At 38.1% G+C, this 19,513-nt stretch overlaps 1 protein-coding gene across 15 annotated transcripts in view; it reads left to right on the top strand.

The window, feature by feature from the left end:
- camta1a (calmodulin binding transcription activator 1a) overlaps positions 1-19,513 on the top strand; it is a 352,256-nt gene that overhangs the window by 283,616 nt on the left and 49,127 nt on the right. For all 15 annotated transcript variants that reach the window (XM_052593210.1, XM_052593212.1, XM_052593208.1 and 12 more), the window contains one exon: positions 16,947-17,100. In XM_052593210.1, the coding sequence (XP_052449170.1) occupies positions 16,947-17,100 (154 nt within the window). The remainder of the gene's footprint in view (positions 1-16,946; positions 17,101-19,513) is intronic.

Below are 19,513 nucleotides of genomic sequence, written 5' to 3'. Positions count from 1 at the left end.
CTTCCCTCTCTCCTTTCATGAACCTCTCGACTCCATCACTCTCTCAGCCATTAGCCGTTTATTTTCTCTTTCATTTCAAATATTGTAAAGGGATAGGTTTCCTGGAAAATCAAAGTATGGTCATCAATTGTTCATCTTCTTAACCTGTGTGAGTTACATTCTTTTGAGGAACACAACAGTTATGAAAAATGTCTAGGGAAAAATTACATCCAGTGTTGTTTTTGCATTGTATGGACAAAAACATTCTTCAAAAATATATTATTTTGTGTTCTGCAGAAGAAAGAATGTCATACAGGTTTGGAACAGCATATTATGACAATTTTCAGTTTCAAAAACAACATATAAGTCTCAAAAAGTAGTCCATGTGACTGGTGAGATATTCTTGAAGTATTACAACGCATTTGTGTATGGAACAGACTAACATTCTTATAATTTGCTGATAATTTTCCTATCTGATGGAACCACCACAGCCAGATTGAGTCTGTGAGTTCAACTTGAGAGTCTAATTCTCCAACAAATCCTACAGGTCTGTTTTTGTGATTCACTGATCTATGACTCAAAATAATGACCAGTTCATGAAACAGACATCAGGCTTCTCTGTTGCACAATTTTTGCACACAATCCTATTGTATTGTATAGCACACAAGACCGCTTGTATGGTGTTTTTGCATCCTTTTAGAAATTTGAAACCAGTACATACTTCTGTCATATCTAATGTAATTGGATTTCCTTCAACAGACATGGAGATCTGCTTTCAGGTCACTAAGCTGTCTCTAGCAGCCGTCCACAGAACACACTTCCTGACCATCTCATTGCAGAGAGCACACTGACTCAACAGCCCCTGCAGCAGTGTTGAGAAGACCTTTTACCAGCCATTTACGCTTCTCTTTGGGGAGCAGCCCATCCTCACACACACACATACATACCTTTTGTCATTCTGGCATTTGGCATGTGATCAGAGTGTGTTTGGACACAAGACAATCTGTTATGGAGTTGTCACTTTTAGACAGTGTCCTTGAAAGTGGTCCAGGGATTGTCCATTTGACCTTTGACTTCAGTGGACAGCGCTCATGTATGGCCACCATCCAAGCCTGATCCAGCCAAATGCGATGCGTGTTTGTTAAAACACTCACATGCCTGTGCAAAGCTCTGATGACCTAGAAAGCTCTCGCCAGGGCGACAAAGGGTTAAACCTGCCTCCACCCTTCTTCTCTGCCTGCCCTGCCAGCTGTTCCTACTTCACACCTGTCCTCTCTTTATCCACTGCTCCCTGCACTCCACAGTACCTCTCGGACCAGTGAATTAAGGCTCATCTGCAAGTTAGATAAATCCTTTGAATGTATTATGGATGTAAACAAATTAGCCCATAGGCCCCAGACGATACCAAATGGAGCGGAGGTCTCTTCCTGTGGTGGTTTCCTGCACATGCTCAGTAGCTTGATTGATGCCTTTTCTACTGCCTTAATTATTTCAGTATGAACTGATTCTCTCGGTATGAGGCAGGTGTGTTGTTAAAGTAATGCTCTTTAATGCTACCTCTGTACCGCTCCCTGCCGAGTCCTTTCTCTCCTCATCAATTCATAACAAGAGCGCTCAGCCAATTAAAACGGACTGGAGAGGGGCGCGAGGAGCAGAGTCGTGCTGAACCTGTTTATCCACAGCAATGTTTGTGGTCAAATTGAAGTTGTTGTTTCATTTTGTTTCTTTTACCACTGTGTTACTTTATTAGCTAATTTATTGTTTCTCATTAGGATTAGTGGTGCTTGTTAAGGCAGCTACAGACTACTAAGAGGCTTAATTATTTGTTTTTATCTCATTTTAAAGTGATAGTTCACAAGTCATTAACTCGTGTTGTTTCAAACCTGAGTGACTTTCTTTCACCTGTGAAACATGCAAAGATATTTGTTGAAAATGTTTTGTGATTTTTGTCCATACATTGAATGTCAATGGGGTCCAGTGTTGTTTGAAAGAAAAAAAAGTCATAGTACATAACTTTGATTGGAATTTGAGCAATATCCAAGCACCAGAGCACCCTACAAATGCCCTTCTAAGCACTTACTGTAGAAAACCTAAGCTACACGGTAGAGGGTTTTGCACTGGCAAGCAACAGTAAAAATCTGTATTTTTTTTGTTTTGTGAATTTTTGCAAGCATGCACATCACACACTCTTTTAAACTGCTCTGTCTGTTTGTGGCGGGGCAGAGGGTAAGGAAGAGGGGAGTGGGTGAGGCATTGTTGAGTATGATTAAGACTCTATTGATGACGGAGCACATGGGTGTGGGTGAGTGTATGGGGTCCCAGGGCCCATCTCTCTGAAGACTCCAGCTATGTTCTCTAAAGCAGGCTGGCTAGAGACCCCTCCGGGGGCCACATCAAAGAGTCCTGCTTTCCAGCCACCCTTGTCTTTTGAAGACAGCAGCGTTTGATGACATCACTTCCCTTATTATTTCACAGTTGAACTTTGTGGCTCATGTGGAGCACAATACCTCAATATGTGGAGAACATTAGACTGAGAAAGAATCTATTGAATCTTTCTATTTCTGTTATCCAATAACACAATCAAAATTCACATTGAGTAATATGGGAATGTTGGGTTTCTGTTTATCTAGGTATTTGAATACTGATCTGCATCCTAATATATCTTTGCACATGTTCACTTGGGGTTTTAGTATGTTTCTAAATAAATACACTACACTTTGCTATAAGACTGAAATGGCACCCATCCATATGGTGAATAGGATGATGTATAGATGGAGGAGAAAGGGTTAAAACACTGAAAAATGACACCTATTGCATTGAAGATGGATTCTTTATACTGTACCTGCAGTAAGCCATCAACAAACAGAATGCAGGCTGATGATTACTGACAGGCCAGTGTTTGTTGCCTTTTAGGACACCTGAACCAGTGTTGTTCTCCACATCTGCTTCACACCTGCGGTGACCTCATGCAGACCTCAAGGCCTGAAGCTACCGATCGTAGAGAGGTCAAACATATGGCCAAGCATGTTAAACACCCTCATGCTGACTACTGACACACTAGCCACAGTCTCCCAGCTAGAGTCACATTCAAGTGACTCTTTCCTGATAAGGCATAGTGTTTAAAGAGATAGTTCACCCAGAAATGAAAATTATATATTGTTCAGTCATGAAACTCTAATCATGTAGGCTGACGGGCTTTTAACATAACTGTTTCAGAGAGTTAAACAACTTGGCACAAGCTGATTGGTTCATGCTGCATATGCAGCCAATGAGCTTACTGCCTTGCATTTATATGTCTGGCTAGCATTCACTTGAGATTCCTGTAGCGTGCTTTCAGAGTTTTTCTGAAACCTTCCACCTTCCCCAGCTCCACCAGTATAGATCTGCTACAGATTATTCGTATTTGTGCAGCAGCAGTATGTCTTAAATACTCACAGTACCGTATAGCCATATGCATTGGCAGTAGCAAGTTCCTGTACTTGCTTGCAGCAGCAGTAATAATCTACAACTACAGCAATAACCAACAGCAGCAGCAATTCAGCATGAGCGTAGCATTAACATTGTCATCCCTCACCATGCTAAAATCTTCAGAGAGATGTCATGATAGACCTGTCATTAATTAGTGATATGCTTATCATTCCAAACCTACTGTATATGACCCCCACCCCCCAAAAGAAAAACTAAAAATTAATATTCTGAAGCTTCACTCTGCTATTTTCCATGAAATTTGTGTTTTAAGAATAACCATAAAATGCTCCAAGTGGCATTATAGAAAGTAAAATTATAGCATTGTGAGAGGAATAGGAAAAGCTACAAATTTAAGTCGTTACTTATTGTTAATCTTCTCAACCAATAAACCGTTGACCTGGCAGAATAAAATCGATTAATTGAACTCATAAACAAATCAGTCTGACTCACGAACAAATAATTCAGTCCAAATTGTGAACCAGATCAACCAACTCATTTAAAAGAACCAGTTCAAAAATAATTGTTATTTAATGGTCCAATTAATTGATTCAATTATATGTTCTCTGAGCCAGAGTACAGCCATTCTAAGAAATTAATATGGAAGATTACAGTAGCTTATTTAATGAATAATGTGAACAAGCAATGCAATCTGTATATTCTTACAGAGATTTATATAAAGAAATACTTTATGTAAAACCTGACAATAATTTTTATAATGCCAAAAGAGGGTTTGTGCTGGCGCAAGCTGTTAGTAAATTTGGCCCTTAAAGCAAAGATCTATAGATCATGTTGATGGTACTTTTTTTAGGAAATATAGTGCACGAGTCTTGCACTACTTTTATGATGTGACTCTCTTATTTTATTCCAGTAGTTCCATTAATATTGAATAATGACAGAATTTACATTTTCAAGTGAATTTTTTTTTTAATTTGACCTGGCCATAATAAATATACTGTATGTATATATCAGATTTTTTTTGTACCGAGCCTCTGTCACACTCTTCTCTGTCTCAGTGTTTCTCTGTGACTCTCCCTTGCTCCCTCTCTTTGCTTTTGTCTTTACCCACTCTCTGCTCTCAGCTTCAGGGCTTTTCTGGCTTGGTATTTGCTTTAACGCCGAATCAATCTGTTTTGAGCAGAACTCATAAACTTTTCATAAGCTCAACCCTTACACCCATGTGAGTGAGCTCGTCAAGACTCCTCTGCCTGTCCTGCTGCTTGTTTAATATTCGGCGTACTTAAGCGCGGTGCCGGACCCCACGCGGGGCCACGTTCAGTCGCACCACGTGTCTCCTCTCTACCGCTTGGTGAGCCGCTCCCGTCTCAGCATCGATCCCAGCTGCCGTACATCATCAGAGTGTGAGCGCTATCTAGCTGTGCCACGTTTAATTTATGTAGTGGAATGTGCACACAGTTAGACACCCTCAACTGTTTGGAGATGTGCCATGCCTAACTGCTTAATGTATTTTACTGCAATTTGTGCTGTGTTTGCCTGATTAGTGTTGAGTGACGTTTGTCCACACCCCACCTCGCCGAGGGAGGGACGCAGCCGATGGATTTTATGTTTGCTCACCGGAATGGCATCGACGTTCACGGTGATGCATTTTGCTGTCACACCTTCCCCGCATGTTGGTCAACAGACTTAATAAGCACAGGACAGACTCGCTCTTCTCTATCTTTATCATTCCCTCTCGCCCTTGCTCTCACACACACTTTAACTGAACAGCAGGTCAAACTTTTAAAACGTGTGCATCGCTAACAGGCTCACTCAGGCAGAAGTGCCATCTCAGCACCTGTGCCTTAATGATTAATACCATATTGATGATCTCAATTAATTTCCTATTACGCTGCAGCAGGTCTGTGCTGCTCGGTTTCTGTCACGGCCCTGAGTTTGGACCGGGGGAGATCTCAGAGGGCAGCTGGCTCCCATTGATAGTGGGAGATTTCGGGTGGCTTGCACACTAGGGAGAGTATTTTCTGCATAATGGTGACTGACCTTCACTGCGTACTTGTCATCCAATAGGGAGCAAGAGTTTTTTCTTAAAGGCCACATGAAAAGGCATTTGCAGTCCATATACAGTAATGGGACAAAGTTAAATGTGAAACAGAATAAGGTAGAGGGAGGGCTTGAGTTTATTCATCTGTATGTTGAAACATTTGACTATTATATTGTTGGTTTATATAATTTTTCCCCACTAACACACACTTTGCTTACATTAGCAGACAATTAATATGTGTAAGTGGTAGAGTAAAGTTAAAGTTATTTAAATTAGATGTATTTAAAATAACATGAATGTCCTTCAGTGTGTACACTACCATTGGAATGTTTGAGGTTAGTAATATATTTTTAAAAAAAGAAAAAAGTAAAGAGATAAGAAAAAGTTTTCTTAAAAAAACCCTTTTCGAAAAATTATTGCAGTTTAAAATAATTCTTTTCCATTTGAATATATTTTAAAATGTAGTCATTACTCCAGTCTTCAGTGTCACATGATTCTTTAGAAATCATTCTAATATTCTGATTTGGTGCTCGAGAAACATTTCTTATTATTATAAATGTTAAAAACCGTTGTGCTGCTTAAGATTATAATAATACATTTTATAAGATTATTGACATCACTAAAGATACACATGTGGTCAAAATTGTCCTCAGGCACTCACAGGCACAGAGAGTAATTTAATTGTTTAGATCTCGTTTCTTTTGGATTCTCATTTTAGTGCTACAGAAAATGTATTTTCTTGCATTGTTTGAGCAATTTTTGTCAATTTACTCCTTTCTCTCTTCTATTTTTCCTCACTCGTTTCACCTGCCATCATACCAATATCAGACCCTCAGCTCTGCCCTCTGTCCAAAACCTCTGTCTCTCTTTAAATGGCTTAACTCATTCTGCCGGTCGCTAGGCAACTACTGGCTGGTTCGGTGTCCCAGAGGGTGAGAGTTTATGTGTGTAGGCATCCGGGGGTGTCTCCTGAGCGCCTGCACCCTAGGGCTTTCCAGCTGGAGTGGTCAGTGTGCTCTTGGACCTCTCAGAGCTGAACTTAATATTGTACATTCTGATTTTGCATTCTGATTTCATGTTTTTGATAGATCGTTTTCATGGAAAATGTTTTGTTTTACTGCTTTGGGTCCAGAAATTCTCCCACTAGGCCAGTTCCAGATTACAACGAGGCTAGTGCCACGGCATTTTAAGACTATAGATGCCATCATCTTTTATCTGCTGTCCCTGATCCTATCGCCTTATCCGTGATTCAATCGGGAACCAGGAGTCCTAGCACTCAGGGAACAGTTTGCCATACAGAGCCTTCTCCCCAAAATATAAATCATTGATGGACTCAGTATTATGTGCACATTATGATTCTGGTATACAAGGTTCAGACTCTGGCTTAGACTCACACTTAGTATTAGAATCAAAGCTAAAACTTCCCTGCATAAACAAAAACAGCTTAGACAACTATGAATTTCTAATCTGACTACAGATTATATATATATATATATATATATATATATATATATATATATATATATATATATATATATATATATATATATATATATATATATATATATATATATAATTGTACATATATTCTCTGAAGACAAGTGTTAATATTTTAGGATTTTCAACTTCACTGCAACAAAAAAAAACAGTAAAACTAAAATAATAAAAACTCCCAAGATCAAGGTCACTGAACTAAAACAAAATGTTTTGAAGATATAACAACAGTTATAAACATTCATGCATATGTAAGCTATAAGCAAACAACATAAATAATACCCAACTAAATAAAAAAGACTACGGAGATGAGCTAAAAACAACTGAGAAAATATGTTTTTTTGGTTGAGGTTTATAGGAACAGATGTTACAGAGAGTCTGTATCTCTACCATCTCCTCCTTCAAATCTCAACTAAAAACACAGAAATACTGATCTAGACACAGAGTTTTCTCAGTGTAATTTATGGTAGTTAGTGCAAGATTTGTCAAAAAGAGTATTACTGAATCTGAATGAGAAGCCTGGTTGGGGCACCATCTTCTAAAAACCCAACATAGGCTGGTTAACCCGCAAGGTTAGAGCGAGTGCAAGGGCTGGCTGACTTTGCTGTGTTCTTCACTGACACATGCACTTCCTATGAGAGACTTTGGGCATTAGGACCATAGTCACCAAGCTCCACTGAGCCCATCACAGCAGACTGATGGCTCCCAGACGGCTTGCTCCTGGTCTGCTCAGGGCAGAGCTAATGGAGAGGTAGCCCACCGGTGTTAAAGCAGCTGCCAGATGAATAACTAAAACTCTAGTGGCAGCCAAGGTGGAATCTGTACTTTTACAGTAACACCTACATTTTGTCCTCTGTGCTCCATGCAAACTCCAATTCGATCTGCAGTGAACATGTACTCCAAAGAGACAGGAAAATACATACATTTTTTATTTTTTTAACACCTGGGCAAACATGTAACCGCATGTTCCATGGACACACTCTTGTGAGCTGAGTAGTTCTGGCCCTAGAAGCTAAGTTATTTAAAGCTGGCTCTTGACTTCATCTGAGTCATTATAGGCTGCTGAATTAAACATCACAGGCCTCAGCCTCTGGCTCCTGCAGAAGCGCTCTGCCGCGCTTTGCACCGGCTCCGTCCTCTTCCTCAAAAGTTACATTCTCTAACACCACTCGACGCGCTTTTCTCTCTCATGTCTGTCGAGAGGAGCCAAACTGAGACCTAACGAGAGAGAACAGCACATCACAGTCCTTGAGAAGCAGAGGATGATGTGTACTGGCTGAGGTCGTTTAACGTGCTCAAGCATGAAGTGAGGAGTTGTCAATTAGCCATGCTGCATTCCTCACCCATTTTTTACTGTGCGTCCCATAGGACTGGGATTTACATGCACCTCCTGCGGTGCATGCAGCTTTCTGCGGAGTTGTGCATGGAATGTGTATGTTTGTGTGTTTGCATTGTGGGCGTTAGATCAGCTAGCCATCTCACAGCAGTAGCCTGAGACTGCATAGGCAGAATTTGGTGGGTGCCGGGGTTGGTATTTAATCAATGTTTGAATGTGTGTATATAGCACAGTATATGATTTTTAGTATTGATGTTGCTGTTGACTGAGTTGCTGCTTACCAACAGAAGGTCATCTAAACATATTTCTGCACTTGTATGTCCCAGGGACTGCTTTTTATCAAAACAGATTTCAACTTTCTCTTTTATTTTTGTTACTGTGTATGAAGATCATTTTTTATATTTTTAAAATGCTTTTTATGTATAGATTTTACATTTTTATTTATTAATTTAGCAGAAAGCATTTATTCAAATCAACTTGAATGAGGAGAACAAAAAATAAATAATACAAATGAATAACAAATATTTTATAAAATATGTTAATTAATAATTTAGTTAAAACTTGGCCAGTCTATGAAAATTATGAATTATTAGTAAAATAGTCATATAATTATTTAAACCTAAGATTCATATATTTTTCATCAACAACTTTGTCGATAATAATACATATTGTATTGTACTGTATTCATTTATTCAGTAAATTTGAAACTTGGTCCATCCATTAAAAATATAAATTAGTTGTAAAATAATAATATAGTGATTAATACCTGTTTATATTACTTTAGCTGTGGCATAATTTTCATTGCATCAAACTATTTTCCCCTAGTAATAAACACTTTCTTTTTTCTTTTTTTTTCTTTCTTTTTCTAAACCTTAAACTTGGAAAATACAATCAAAAATGGGAATTAATGTTTATTAATTTCTTTGGGAAAAAAGACAGAACATAAAGCCCACTGGGCCAATATGCATATAGTTAAAGAAACATAGCATTTCACATTAAGACTTCTGCCTCGAGTGACACACTGACCTCCATTGTTTTCTGCAAATATGCAAGAAGAAATACTCATGGCTGGTAAGCTTTCTTAATCCACTTGCTGTTGGCAAAACATTCATTTTGAACCTTGTATAAGGAAATTCCCATTTGTGAGACTGATGTTGCTGCCTGTTGCTGGCTCAGCTATAAGAAAAACAAGCCAGGCCAAACAGGTGGCACTTGGAGGAAGTGACATCATCGCTTTTATAACTGTGTGCAAAGTGACTGACTTTTTGCCAACTTGCACTTTAAAGTGTTCTGCATATACAGGCTCATAAACATTAAAGGGTTCACAGAAGGGTCTTCCTCTGTACTAGACACAAGCTGTAGGGGATTTGCTGCACACCATCGGCTTTGACGTGTCATATACACCCACTCACGCAAGCGCTTATGTACAAACACACACACACACAAGCAAACCAGTCAGTAATGGGAAATAAAACTATGAAGAAAGGGGGATGTTTTGTTCCCGGCGCAGCACTGAGTCAATTGACCTTGAAATGAACAGCAGCACTGGGGGACAGCAAGGTATGGATACATTTAAAAGCTGGGTGTGGGTGCCAGGGGCCAGCCTACTGCCTAATGATGGACACACTGCTTCATCCATCACCATGCCACAGCCAGGGCACCCACCAGGGCAAGGCTTTAATCACCTCTCTCGCTCATAAACACACACACACACACACACACACACACACTCTTTTTCACTCATGAGTGTGGCACACGCACTCTTAAAGGGACAGTTTACGTAAATATGAAAATTCTATCATTTATTCACCCTTATGTTGTTCCAAAATGGTACTGGAACAAAAAAGAACATATTTTGAAAAATGTATTCATACATTGAAGGTCAGTGAGGTCCACTGTTTTGACCTTTTTATACGGAGCATTTTTGTTCTGCATATAAACCATGCAGGTTTAAAATTCCATGAGGGTGAGAAAATATTGACACATTTGTGGGTTAAATATCCCTTTAAAGAGACATTTTAGTTGAACTGAACAGACCAACATTATTTGCTCACACTCCTGGTTATTTTTAACTAAAACCAGACAAAATAGATATGAATTGCTATATTATTAGGCGCGTTCGACTTTAAGCAGTGCTGCACAGGATCCTTGTGCTCTCTTATTGTTCTCGCGGTACTTTGATGTCATACAGTGATCATTCTGTGCAGCGCTGCTTCAAGTCGAACGCACCTCATATTTGACTAATTATTCATATTTTGATGGATTTTAACATGTTAAGATTTAGGGAAATTTTTAGGGATCTTTAATTTATTATTAAGGCAAAATTGTTTGATGTGATAGAAATTTTGCCTCAAACTAGGGAATAAAAAAAACACTATATTAAAGTTACTTTATTTCAGCTAGTTGCTAAGGCAACATTTCTCATTTTTGTTAAACAATAATGAATAAAAACAAAACAAAAATTAAACATTATTAAAATGAACACAGATTTTTTTTTTTTTTTTTTTTGTAAATATGAACTAAATATGAATAAAAATCCTGTAAGAATGATTTTTAAATCTGTTTCACAAGACAGTACTATTCTAGTCTTTCTCTATACCTTTCTATTAAAAATTACATATTTTTAATATAAGTAATTGTAAAATTCTCTAACAGTTTCTGAGTGAAATTGTTTCTACACTATTTGTTTTCATTGTATAGTAGTATACATATATACTAAAATAGCATTGGCATGACTTTCTTTCTTCTACTTACAGCAGCACCTAGAACACATTTGGACATCTGGATTGGTCATTATATGTGCCCACATTGAATCAGACACTCACATTAGCATACTGTAAACTCTCTCTTGCTTTCACACACTCAAAGTGCTGAACTTCACCCACATCCTTACACTTTTAACTTTTTCCATTTCACTCCAGTGAAATGTAGCTACAACCTGTTAGACGCTCCATTCTCTTGAAGGTTGCTGGGGTGTTTTTTTTTTTTTTTGGAGAGAGAACATTCTTGACACTCAACTGTGACTCTGACCTCTAAATCATGTCTGGAGTACATCATATTCCTCCAGAACTGAGCCCAACGGTACTCTGAGAGCACAACACTTCTATCAAGTTAAAAATAGTGAGACAGATGGAGACAAAAAGTTAAATATTTGTTGCGGCATATCAGAAGTGCTGTGTTTTATGTAACATGGGTTAGTGAAATGGCTCTGCTTGTACACCCAGTGGGTATGTTCCTCACCACGCTCACAAGAAATGAGTCAGAGGATCTGTCTCTCCCATGCCTTTTTCCCACAATCCTCTAGGGGTTTCCTGTCAACCAAACGCAGTGCTTGGCCGTGTCTTTTTGTGCTGCGGCTTTGAACTCCTCGCTGACGTTTTTTTCCTCTCAGAACTACATGAGCACTGGTTCTTTCTTCTCTTGGACTCGCTTGTGTGCTTTTTAGCTTAATTAAGATATTTAACCTCAGTGAGGTTCTTGTTGTTCCAGTGCCAAGTCTTTCTCTTTCAGCTTTTAAGTTTTTAGCATTCATGCTGGTTACGTTGGGCCATAATTTTCCAAACGCTCTCACTGTCTGTTGTAGTTCAAACAGCTACTCCTGGCAGCAATGATTGAGATTAAGAAGATAAGTCGGATGTTATGCCAGGCATAAACTGGTATGCATCTCTTAAGACAAATATGGGGACTTTGCTTCTCTAGTGTCTCATAACTAAATATCATGACAAGTATGTTCCATGACACTAATTTTACAGTGCTGTAACATTAACTTACTATTAACTATGACTTTTGCCTCAATAAACTTCTAATTTGCTGCTTATTAATAGTTAGTAGGGTAGTAGTTAAATTTGGTTACAGGGTAAGATTAAGGTATCTAAAATATGGTTATGCAGAATAAGGTATTAATATGTGCTTTACTAATATATATATATATATATATATATATATATATATATATATATATATATATATATATATATATATAGTTATAATTACTTGCTCATGTTTGTGCTGCCATTTACACACCACTTCCTGCAGGATGATGTCATGTATGTCAAAAAATGTAATATTTTATCCAGTTTATTTAAACATATTTAATGGGAATCCTTTGAAAGCAATCCTGCTTCAAAACAAGTAACATAATGTTCCCATGTGTCCAGATCTGAACCAGCGCCAGCTAAATATGAAGCCCAAATGACCTGCTTTCAAACAAGTCCAACTCAAAGACAATCTCATAGGCACAGGCACTTATCTGCCAGAACACGCCGTCCCACCCCCACGCCGCAATAAATCATCCGTAATATGCAGATACCTATTTGAAACCCTGTCCTTCTTCCCAGCCCTTCAGGTTGGAGTTGATGCTGGCTGGAGGCAGGCCCGGGTAGCAGTAATGACCCTGAAGCTATTACTAGTGGATATTTATAGCACTCAGGGCCAGCTAAGGGGCAGCACTCATGACCACATTGGCTTCATGCATGTGGGCGTCCAGCTACTAGTTGCCAGGTTACCACAGTGCTTCCAGGTACCTGTGTGTTCCCCAGACATGCATACACACACATACACACAGAGAAATACCTTCAGAATTGAGATCTGCTTTCTTTCTGCAGGCTTAAAGCAAAAAAAAAAACTTTAATTGTTTTTCTTGCTTACCAATGAAAAAGACTCGAATAAGAAAACAATTTCTGTGAATTCAAGCACAGAACACTTCCTAATGAAGTTTTTTTTTTTTACCTTCGTTGAGCATTTAACGCTCTTAAATAGTGAAGTCGAGGGATAAACACAGGTTCTGTGGACCAGTTGTACAAGATCCACACGCCTCTGCACTCCGGGGATGAGCCTAGCGTAAAGGTGCTGAGCTCTAATGAATGCCTTTAATAATGAAAAATGCCGTTTGCGCAATACCACAAGCCCTGCACACGCTGCAACTCTATCCAAACTTCGACTCCCTTTTCCCACCTCAACAAACCTGGAAGCAAGCCCTGGTTCTCCATGGAGGTGTACCACAAACATGGCCTAAAGATTACATTGCACAATTAATCAATACCTTAATGAGATCCCATTTTCTCCTCCAAATAGTATCCAGGCCGAAAGTCTTTAGTTTGTTGGATAAAAACTTACGTTATTAAAAGAGAGCAGCCAGCAGGAAATTAAATTAAGTTTGCATCCTGATAGATTTATTAGACATTCCACATTTTCTTTGTGTTGTTGTGCCATCGGAAAGAGAGCGAGGGTCTTGAGGGGGTGCGGGCATGATTGTGTGGGTGCATAAAAGCTCTCTGAAGAGATAGAGCGAGAAAGGAGTGAGCCGTAGATGTCATACTCTTCTGGCTCACTTTTGAATTTACGACTGAAGCACAGCTTCACAGATTACTTGTATTTGGATGGGTTGTAAGTCTGCCAAACGTGCATTGTAAAACAGGGACGAATGTGTCGGCGTAGGAGGGACCGAAAAAAAGGAATGTGCGTGTATGTGTGTGTGTGTGTGCGTGCGTGATTGTCATGGATGTATTGGCTTCTGTTGGTATGTATGTGGTTTTTGTTGTTGTTGTTTGTTTTGAAAGGGTGAATATGTGAGTTGGATGTCTTTTTTACTCTGTGCGCTGATATGAATTTCATGAAATATCAGTGTCATAATTCACCCCAAAATCAATTGGAAAAATTAAATAAATTATTTTTTGCTAAAGAAAATCAAGCATATTTTAGGAACGGTTAGAAAAGGTTAGAATATTTAGAAAAGGTGGCTACTTTGAAGAACCTACAATATGACATATTTTCAGTTGTTTCACACTTTTTTGTTATGTATATAATTCCATATATAATTCCACTTGTGTTAATTCATAGTTTTGATGCCTTCAGTGTGAATCTACAATTTTCATAGTCATGAAAATAAAGAAAGGTGTGTCCAAACTTTTGGTCTGTACTGGGATTGTTTTTATGTTTGTCTGGTTTTTACTTACCCCTCTCATGCTGGTTAAGTATTGAGGGCAAGGCCTGGTGCTCACCACAGCTGCTTGTGCCATATGGAGATGCAGTGCTGGTGTGTGCTTCTACAAGCTCACGGCCACAGCAGCAGCGTGTCCTCAGCTCGCCCTCACCAACCTAACACCAGTCCAGCATGCTCCCTCCATCCACTTGAAAGAGAATAGTACACCAGAACTTACTCTTAAAATCCTCTCATGAAAGACAGACTTCCTATGGATTTAAATTTTAAATCAAATCTTTTCCTTTTAATCCATCAAAGGTGCTGTTCAAACACCTTGACACATTCACTTTGAATATCAAGTGTGCTGGTTGAAGAGTTCAATCAAAAGTTCTCGCTGTGAATTACAGGGCTGTTTGATTTTCAGCATTCTGAATTTAGCTTTTGATTTGTTCTGTCGCCCTTTTCCATCCTGCAGATTTTGTCCCCTCTCTCTGTGGTCACTGTTCAAGGCTTGTTAGTCCCACGCAGAGATTGTCAATGCTCTTTCTAATTGTGATTTGCAGTCCATTCAGCTGTAGTCAGAAGACTGTTTGAGAGAGGAAATGTCGGTCTGAACCTGCCTGGTCAGCAGCACTGTAATAGAGGGGTTCAGAGATGTTTAGTATGACACAAGCCTTATATGAAACTAAAGAGGCTTCCATCAATGGCTAAACAGACAGCATTTAGTATGAAGCTACAGTACCTTCTAAGGATACTGGTTTAAGACTAGATTTCCAATGCATTGTGATGTCTAGGCTCATCTGTGGGTTATCTATCCCTCTGAAAATGTTTAGCTTGGGTTTCTCTTATATGGGTGAACTTCCCAAAAAATGTCTTGGTCACAGTTCACCCCAAAATCAAAATAAAAAACATTTATATGAAAATAAAATCTTTTTTTGAGGCCATTATTATATTATATTATATTATATTATATTATATTATATTATATTATATTATATTATATTATATTATATTATATTATATTATATTATATTATATTATATTATATTTGTATATTTGACTACGATGCTTATTTGTTAATCAGTTAATCAAAATAAATTATAAATGTATAAATGTATTTATTAAAATAAAGTTATTTAATAATACATGTATTACTAAATTATATAATTTATTATTACAAAAATAATAAATAATACATACGAATCATTATTAAAAATATAAATAATAAAAAAACTGTTTAAATGTACTACTTTCAGCTGCTCTAATTTTGAGATTGTGAGATATCATACAGTAGGCAGCGCAGTGTATATTTCATCAGTATATGTTATCTTCTAACCAGGTGAACGTATTTAAGTGGTAAAGAGAGAATGTTTTGCAAATGTTTTCTCTTACCTTTGTATATACTGCCTGCCAAGGCAGCATTTATTTGCTTTCGGACATGGCCATGATCAGGTGTGGTTACCATGGTGCTTTCTGTAAAAGTGCCAGCGGCTGTATGAATGTCTTTCTTTGTGTATATTACCCCATTGAGCATGCAGTACGCATAGATTTTGCGCATGTACGTGGAAGAGTAATGCTGCAGGCCGGGAGGCAGCGCAGAACTGCAGCCCCCAATTCACTCAGCACGTAATGCTCATAAAACTAATAAAAATGCTAATGAAAGGGACAGTTTCCTTCAGTGTTTCGGTGTATGGATTTGTTTTTTGTGTATGTGTTATATATCTGTGTTTCACATGACATTCAAATGTTGGTGTGCTGGAACGAGTGAGATTTTGCGAGTGTGTGTGTAATCTATGTGGTGACGGGACAGCTTGTTCTGTGACTGTTTACAACACTTTGTAATCATCGCTATTTATGATTACAGAACAGAATTGATGTTATTCACTCTGGTTAGATATGCTTTAAACAACGCTTTTATTCATAAGCTGTCAAAATGTATCCAGGAAACATTTGCTGACTTCAAATTGATAGAATTTATATATATATATATATATATATATATATATATATACACTAAGCCCTTACTTTGAGTTGACAATCGTAATATAACAAAAAAAAATAGATTTGTAAGTGATTTATAAGCCTCGCACAAGTCCTGCGTTCACATGAAGATCCCTGTTTGGGATGATGTGTCCCTGGTTTTATGCTCTCTGTGAATAACTTGTACCATCACAATGTACCATCAGTAAACAGTAGCGCAACTTTTGTGCACAACCGGTTTTATTCACTAACCGCTCTTGGCTTAACCAGGTGCCGCTGTGTGTATTTAAATTAAATCATTGTCATTCTTTTCAGCACAAACACGCCTCCTTTCTATGTAAATTAGGCTTATTATAGATTACACCTTTTTCACAAGACTCAGCGCTATTTGCCTGTGCAATTAATGTTGCGGTAGTACTGCCTGTAGAAAGCAGACTCTAAGCAATTTTATACTGAATAATAGACGTTTGTGTGTTTTATAGCAATAACTCTTGAAATTATAGAGAAGAACAGGCAGTGAATGACATATTTCACTTAATTCTCTATCTCAGTCACTCTATAAATGTGGTCAAGTGGCTAGCTGCCAAATATGCTAACTAGTGATAAACATGCATTAACAAAATTTGTATTCATTATTTGTATGTATGTATGTGTTGTTGCCCCATCTGTTTCCAGGATACTACTGCTTCTTCAGTCAGATCTTTCTACTCACCACACCTCGTCTTCTTTTTTTCTTTTCCTCATTCTGTCTCTTGGTCCTGTCTTTTCCCCAGAACCCAGACATTGTCCTGGTCCACTACCTGAATGTGCCAGCTATCGAGGATTGTGGGAAACCATGTGGGCCCATCCTGTGCTCCATCAATACAGACAAGAAAGAATGGGCCAAATGGACAAAAGAGGAACTCATTGGCCAGCTGAAACCCATGTGTGAGTGTCCAATCACATTCCATTAACTGAATGCATAGCCTGTCTCTTCTTATGCATGTTTTAAGTGATCACTGCAGACAGTGTCTAAAGATATACCATTACCAAACTGCCATTCAAAGGTTTGTGGTCAGTATAATTTAATTTATTGATATTTTCTTTCTTTTTTTTACTTAGATGTTGCTTTTATTTATTCAAAAATTCATTATAAAACACAGTGATATTGTGAAATGTGTAATACAACTTAACTATTTTCTCATTTGATTAGTTTTTCTTAAAAACACTTTTTTTGTGAAAACCATGAAATATATTTTTTTCAGGATTCTTTGATGAATAGAAAGATCAAATGAACAGCATTTATTTGAAATAGATTTTTTTTATATAATGTAAAAAAGTCTTTCCTGTCATTTCTGATTCATTTAATAATCCTTGGTGAAAATAAGTATTTATGTTAAAAAAAAAATGTTATTATAATTATTAAAATATATAAGGTAATGTATAGGAAAAAATTATAATTACAATTAATTTGTTTTATGCTTACATAAATAAATGAATAAAATGCACTTCATATCTCCATATTACCTATCTTGAAATACATTTTTACATTTTTAATATCTTCATAATTTTATTACATTTTACAAAATAATGTCAGATGTAGCAAAATTGCATCTCAGGTAAATTTAATTAAAAAAAAAAAAAAAGTAGATACTGTAGAAAATGCCTTTGTGAGAAATCATTCTCCATTGTGGTTCACACTGCCCCAATAAACACCAATAGGACTGCAATTCCGTTCCAACAAAACCCAACAGTTGTTGGTGCTGGTTAGGGCAGTGTAAACTAGCCTAACAATACTTGACACTGTCTTCTGTAATTTCTGTATTATTTATGCAAGCCTGGTGCTGTTTTAGTTATGCTGTGTTTCAAGACAAGTTAGTCTCTCCCAGCTCAGCCTACTCCAGGCCAATGTTACCTGCTGCAACTTGTGCCCTTGTTCATAGCAGGAGTCTCCATGTGGAAGCCTTGACATGATTATTACCTCACCCACTCTGAGGCGCCCGGGTGTCCCAGGGTCAGTGGAGCCTCTTGTCTGCGTCTCACTGTCCAGAGTGATAAAGCAAGTTGGTTTCCAGTCAGTCAGTGGAGGAGAGCAGTGATGTATTGATTGATGCCAATGAGTGGGAGGAAGAGTGTCTGACTCTCCAGAAATCCCTTCACACGTCCAGCACTGCTTTGCCCGTGCTTTATGCTTACACTGTGTTTATGTTTTCATCTACGACAGGTCTAGGTCACAGAAATGACCAGAGGAAACCTGTCTAATGAGGATGTTGTAAAAAAGGGAATGACTGCATGAATATAATCATGTTTACCCAGAGTCTTACGAGGACACGTCTCTTATGTGATGCCTAGCATTGATCATTTGAACTAGGACAGGGCTGTCAAGGTAATGAATATATGAAGTCGGATCCCTCGTGTCAGCACTTTCAGACACAGGATGTCGACGAGGGGAATACAGACGAGCTCAGCTGACATTGTAATCGCTGCCGTGTGTTACGATCCCCTTAAGAGCTCTCATGGCAATCACTTAAGAGCTCCCTTTCACATTGACTTTAAGACACGTGCAGTAAACTGTGTTCATTACACTCCATGCCTGATCTACCCCAAAAGCATTTGCCGTAATGCATACAAGTCATTAATGTTGCAAATAGTGTGGATGATGGCAAAGGTGCGAGATGTCTTTCACCGGTCAGGCCTGGTGTACTGAGACTAGGCTAATAGGGCCACAAGATTCGCCCTCATAATTTTCAAACCAGCCGTTATTTGAGCTCATCTGAAGAGCAACAGTATCCCCTAGTGGTGACGCTGCAGACATGCATCCTGTTGATAGTCGGAGATTCATTGTAAACCATATTAGCCATGCATAATTCATGGATGCATTATACATCGGCTCTACGAACCCAATGTGTTCCCTTGAGTAACCCATATCATACGCAAACAGCTTGCATTCATTAACAGGACGAGGTGTGCAGTTGGGATTGAATGCTTTAGGAGTGGTGCATTCCTCGACTAACAGTCCTTAGAGAAAGCCTTCTGTAACTGTTGATAGGTTGCAGAGAAGTTTCTGTTTCTCCACTTTAAAAATTTTTATGCATTCGCATCAGATATCGTAGAAATGAATCAGTGATGAGGTTGCGTCATCACCTGCTTTTCACAAAATGAGCGTTTCATCATTGTAGTGTGAAATATAGATTAGTTATTTTTGCCTTCAAGCTCTGATATGCAGGGTGATTTTGAAGTTTTTACAAAGCTTCTGAGATGTATTTTAATTCATCATCAAAGCTTTAAGCTCTCCTGTTTCCTAGAAGTCTACCATATTGCGTTATAAGAAACATTTAATAAAATCCAGAATTTTTTCTGA

This window comes from Carassius gibelio, chromosome B23, assembly GCF_023724105.1.
Source record: "Carassius gibelio isolate Cgi1373 ecotype wild population from Czech Republic chromosome B23, carGib1.2-hapl.c, whole genome shotgun sequence".
Lineage (NCBI taxonomy): Eukaryota > Metazoa > Chordata > Actinopteri > Cypriniformes > Cyprinidae > Carassius > Carassius gibelio.
Note: the sequence above shows the minus strand (reverse complement) of the source record. Positions and strands in the feature narration are given on the sequence as shown.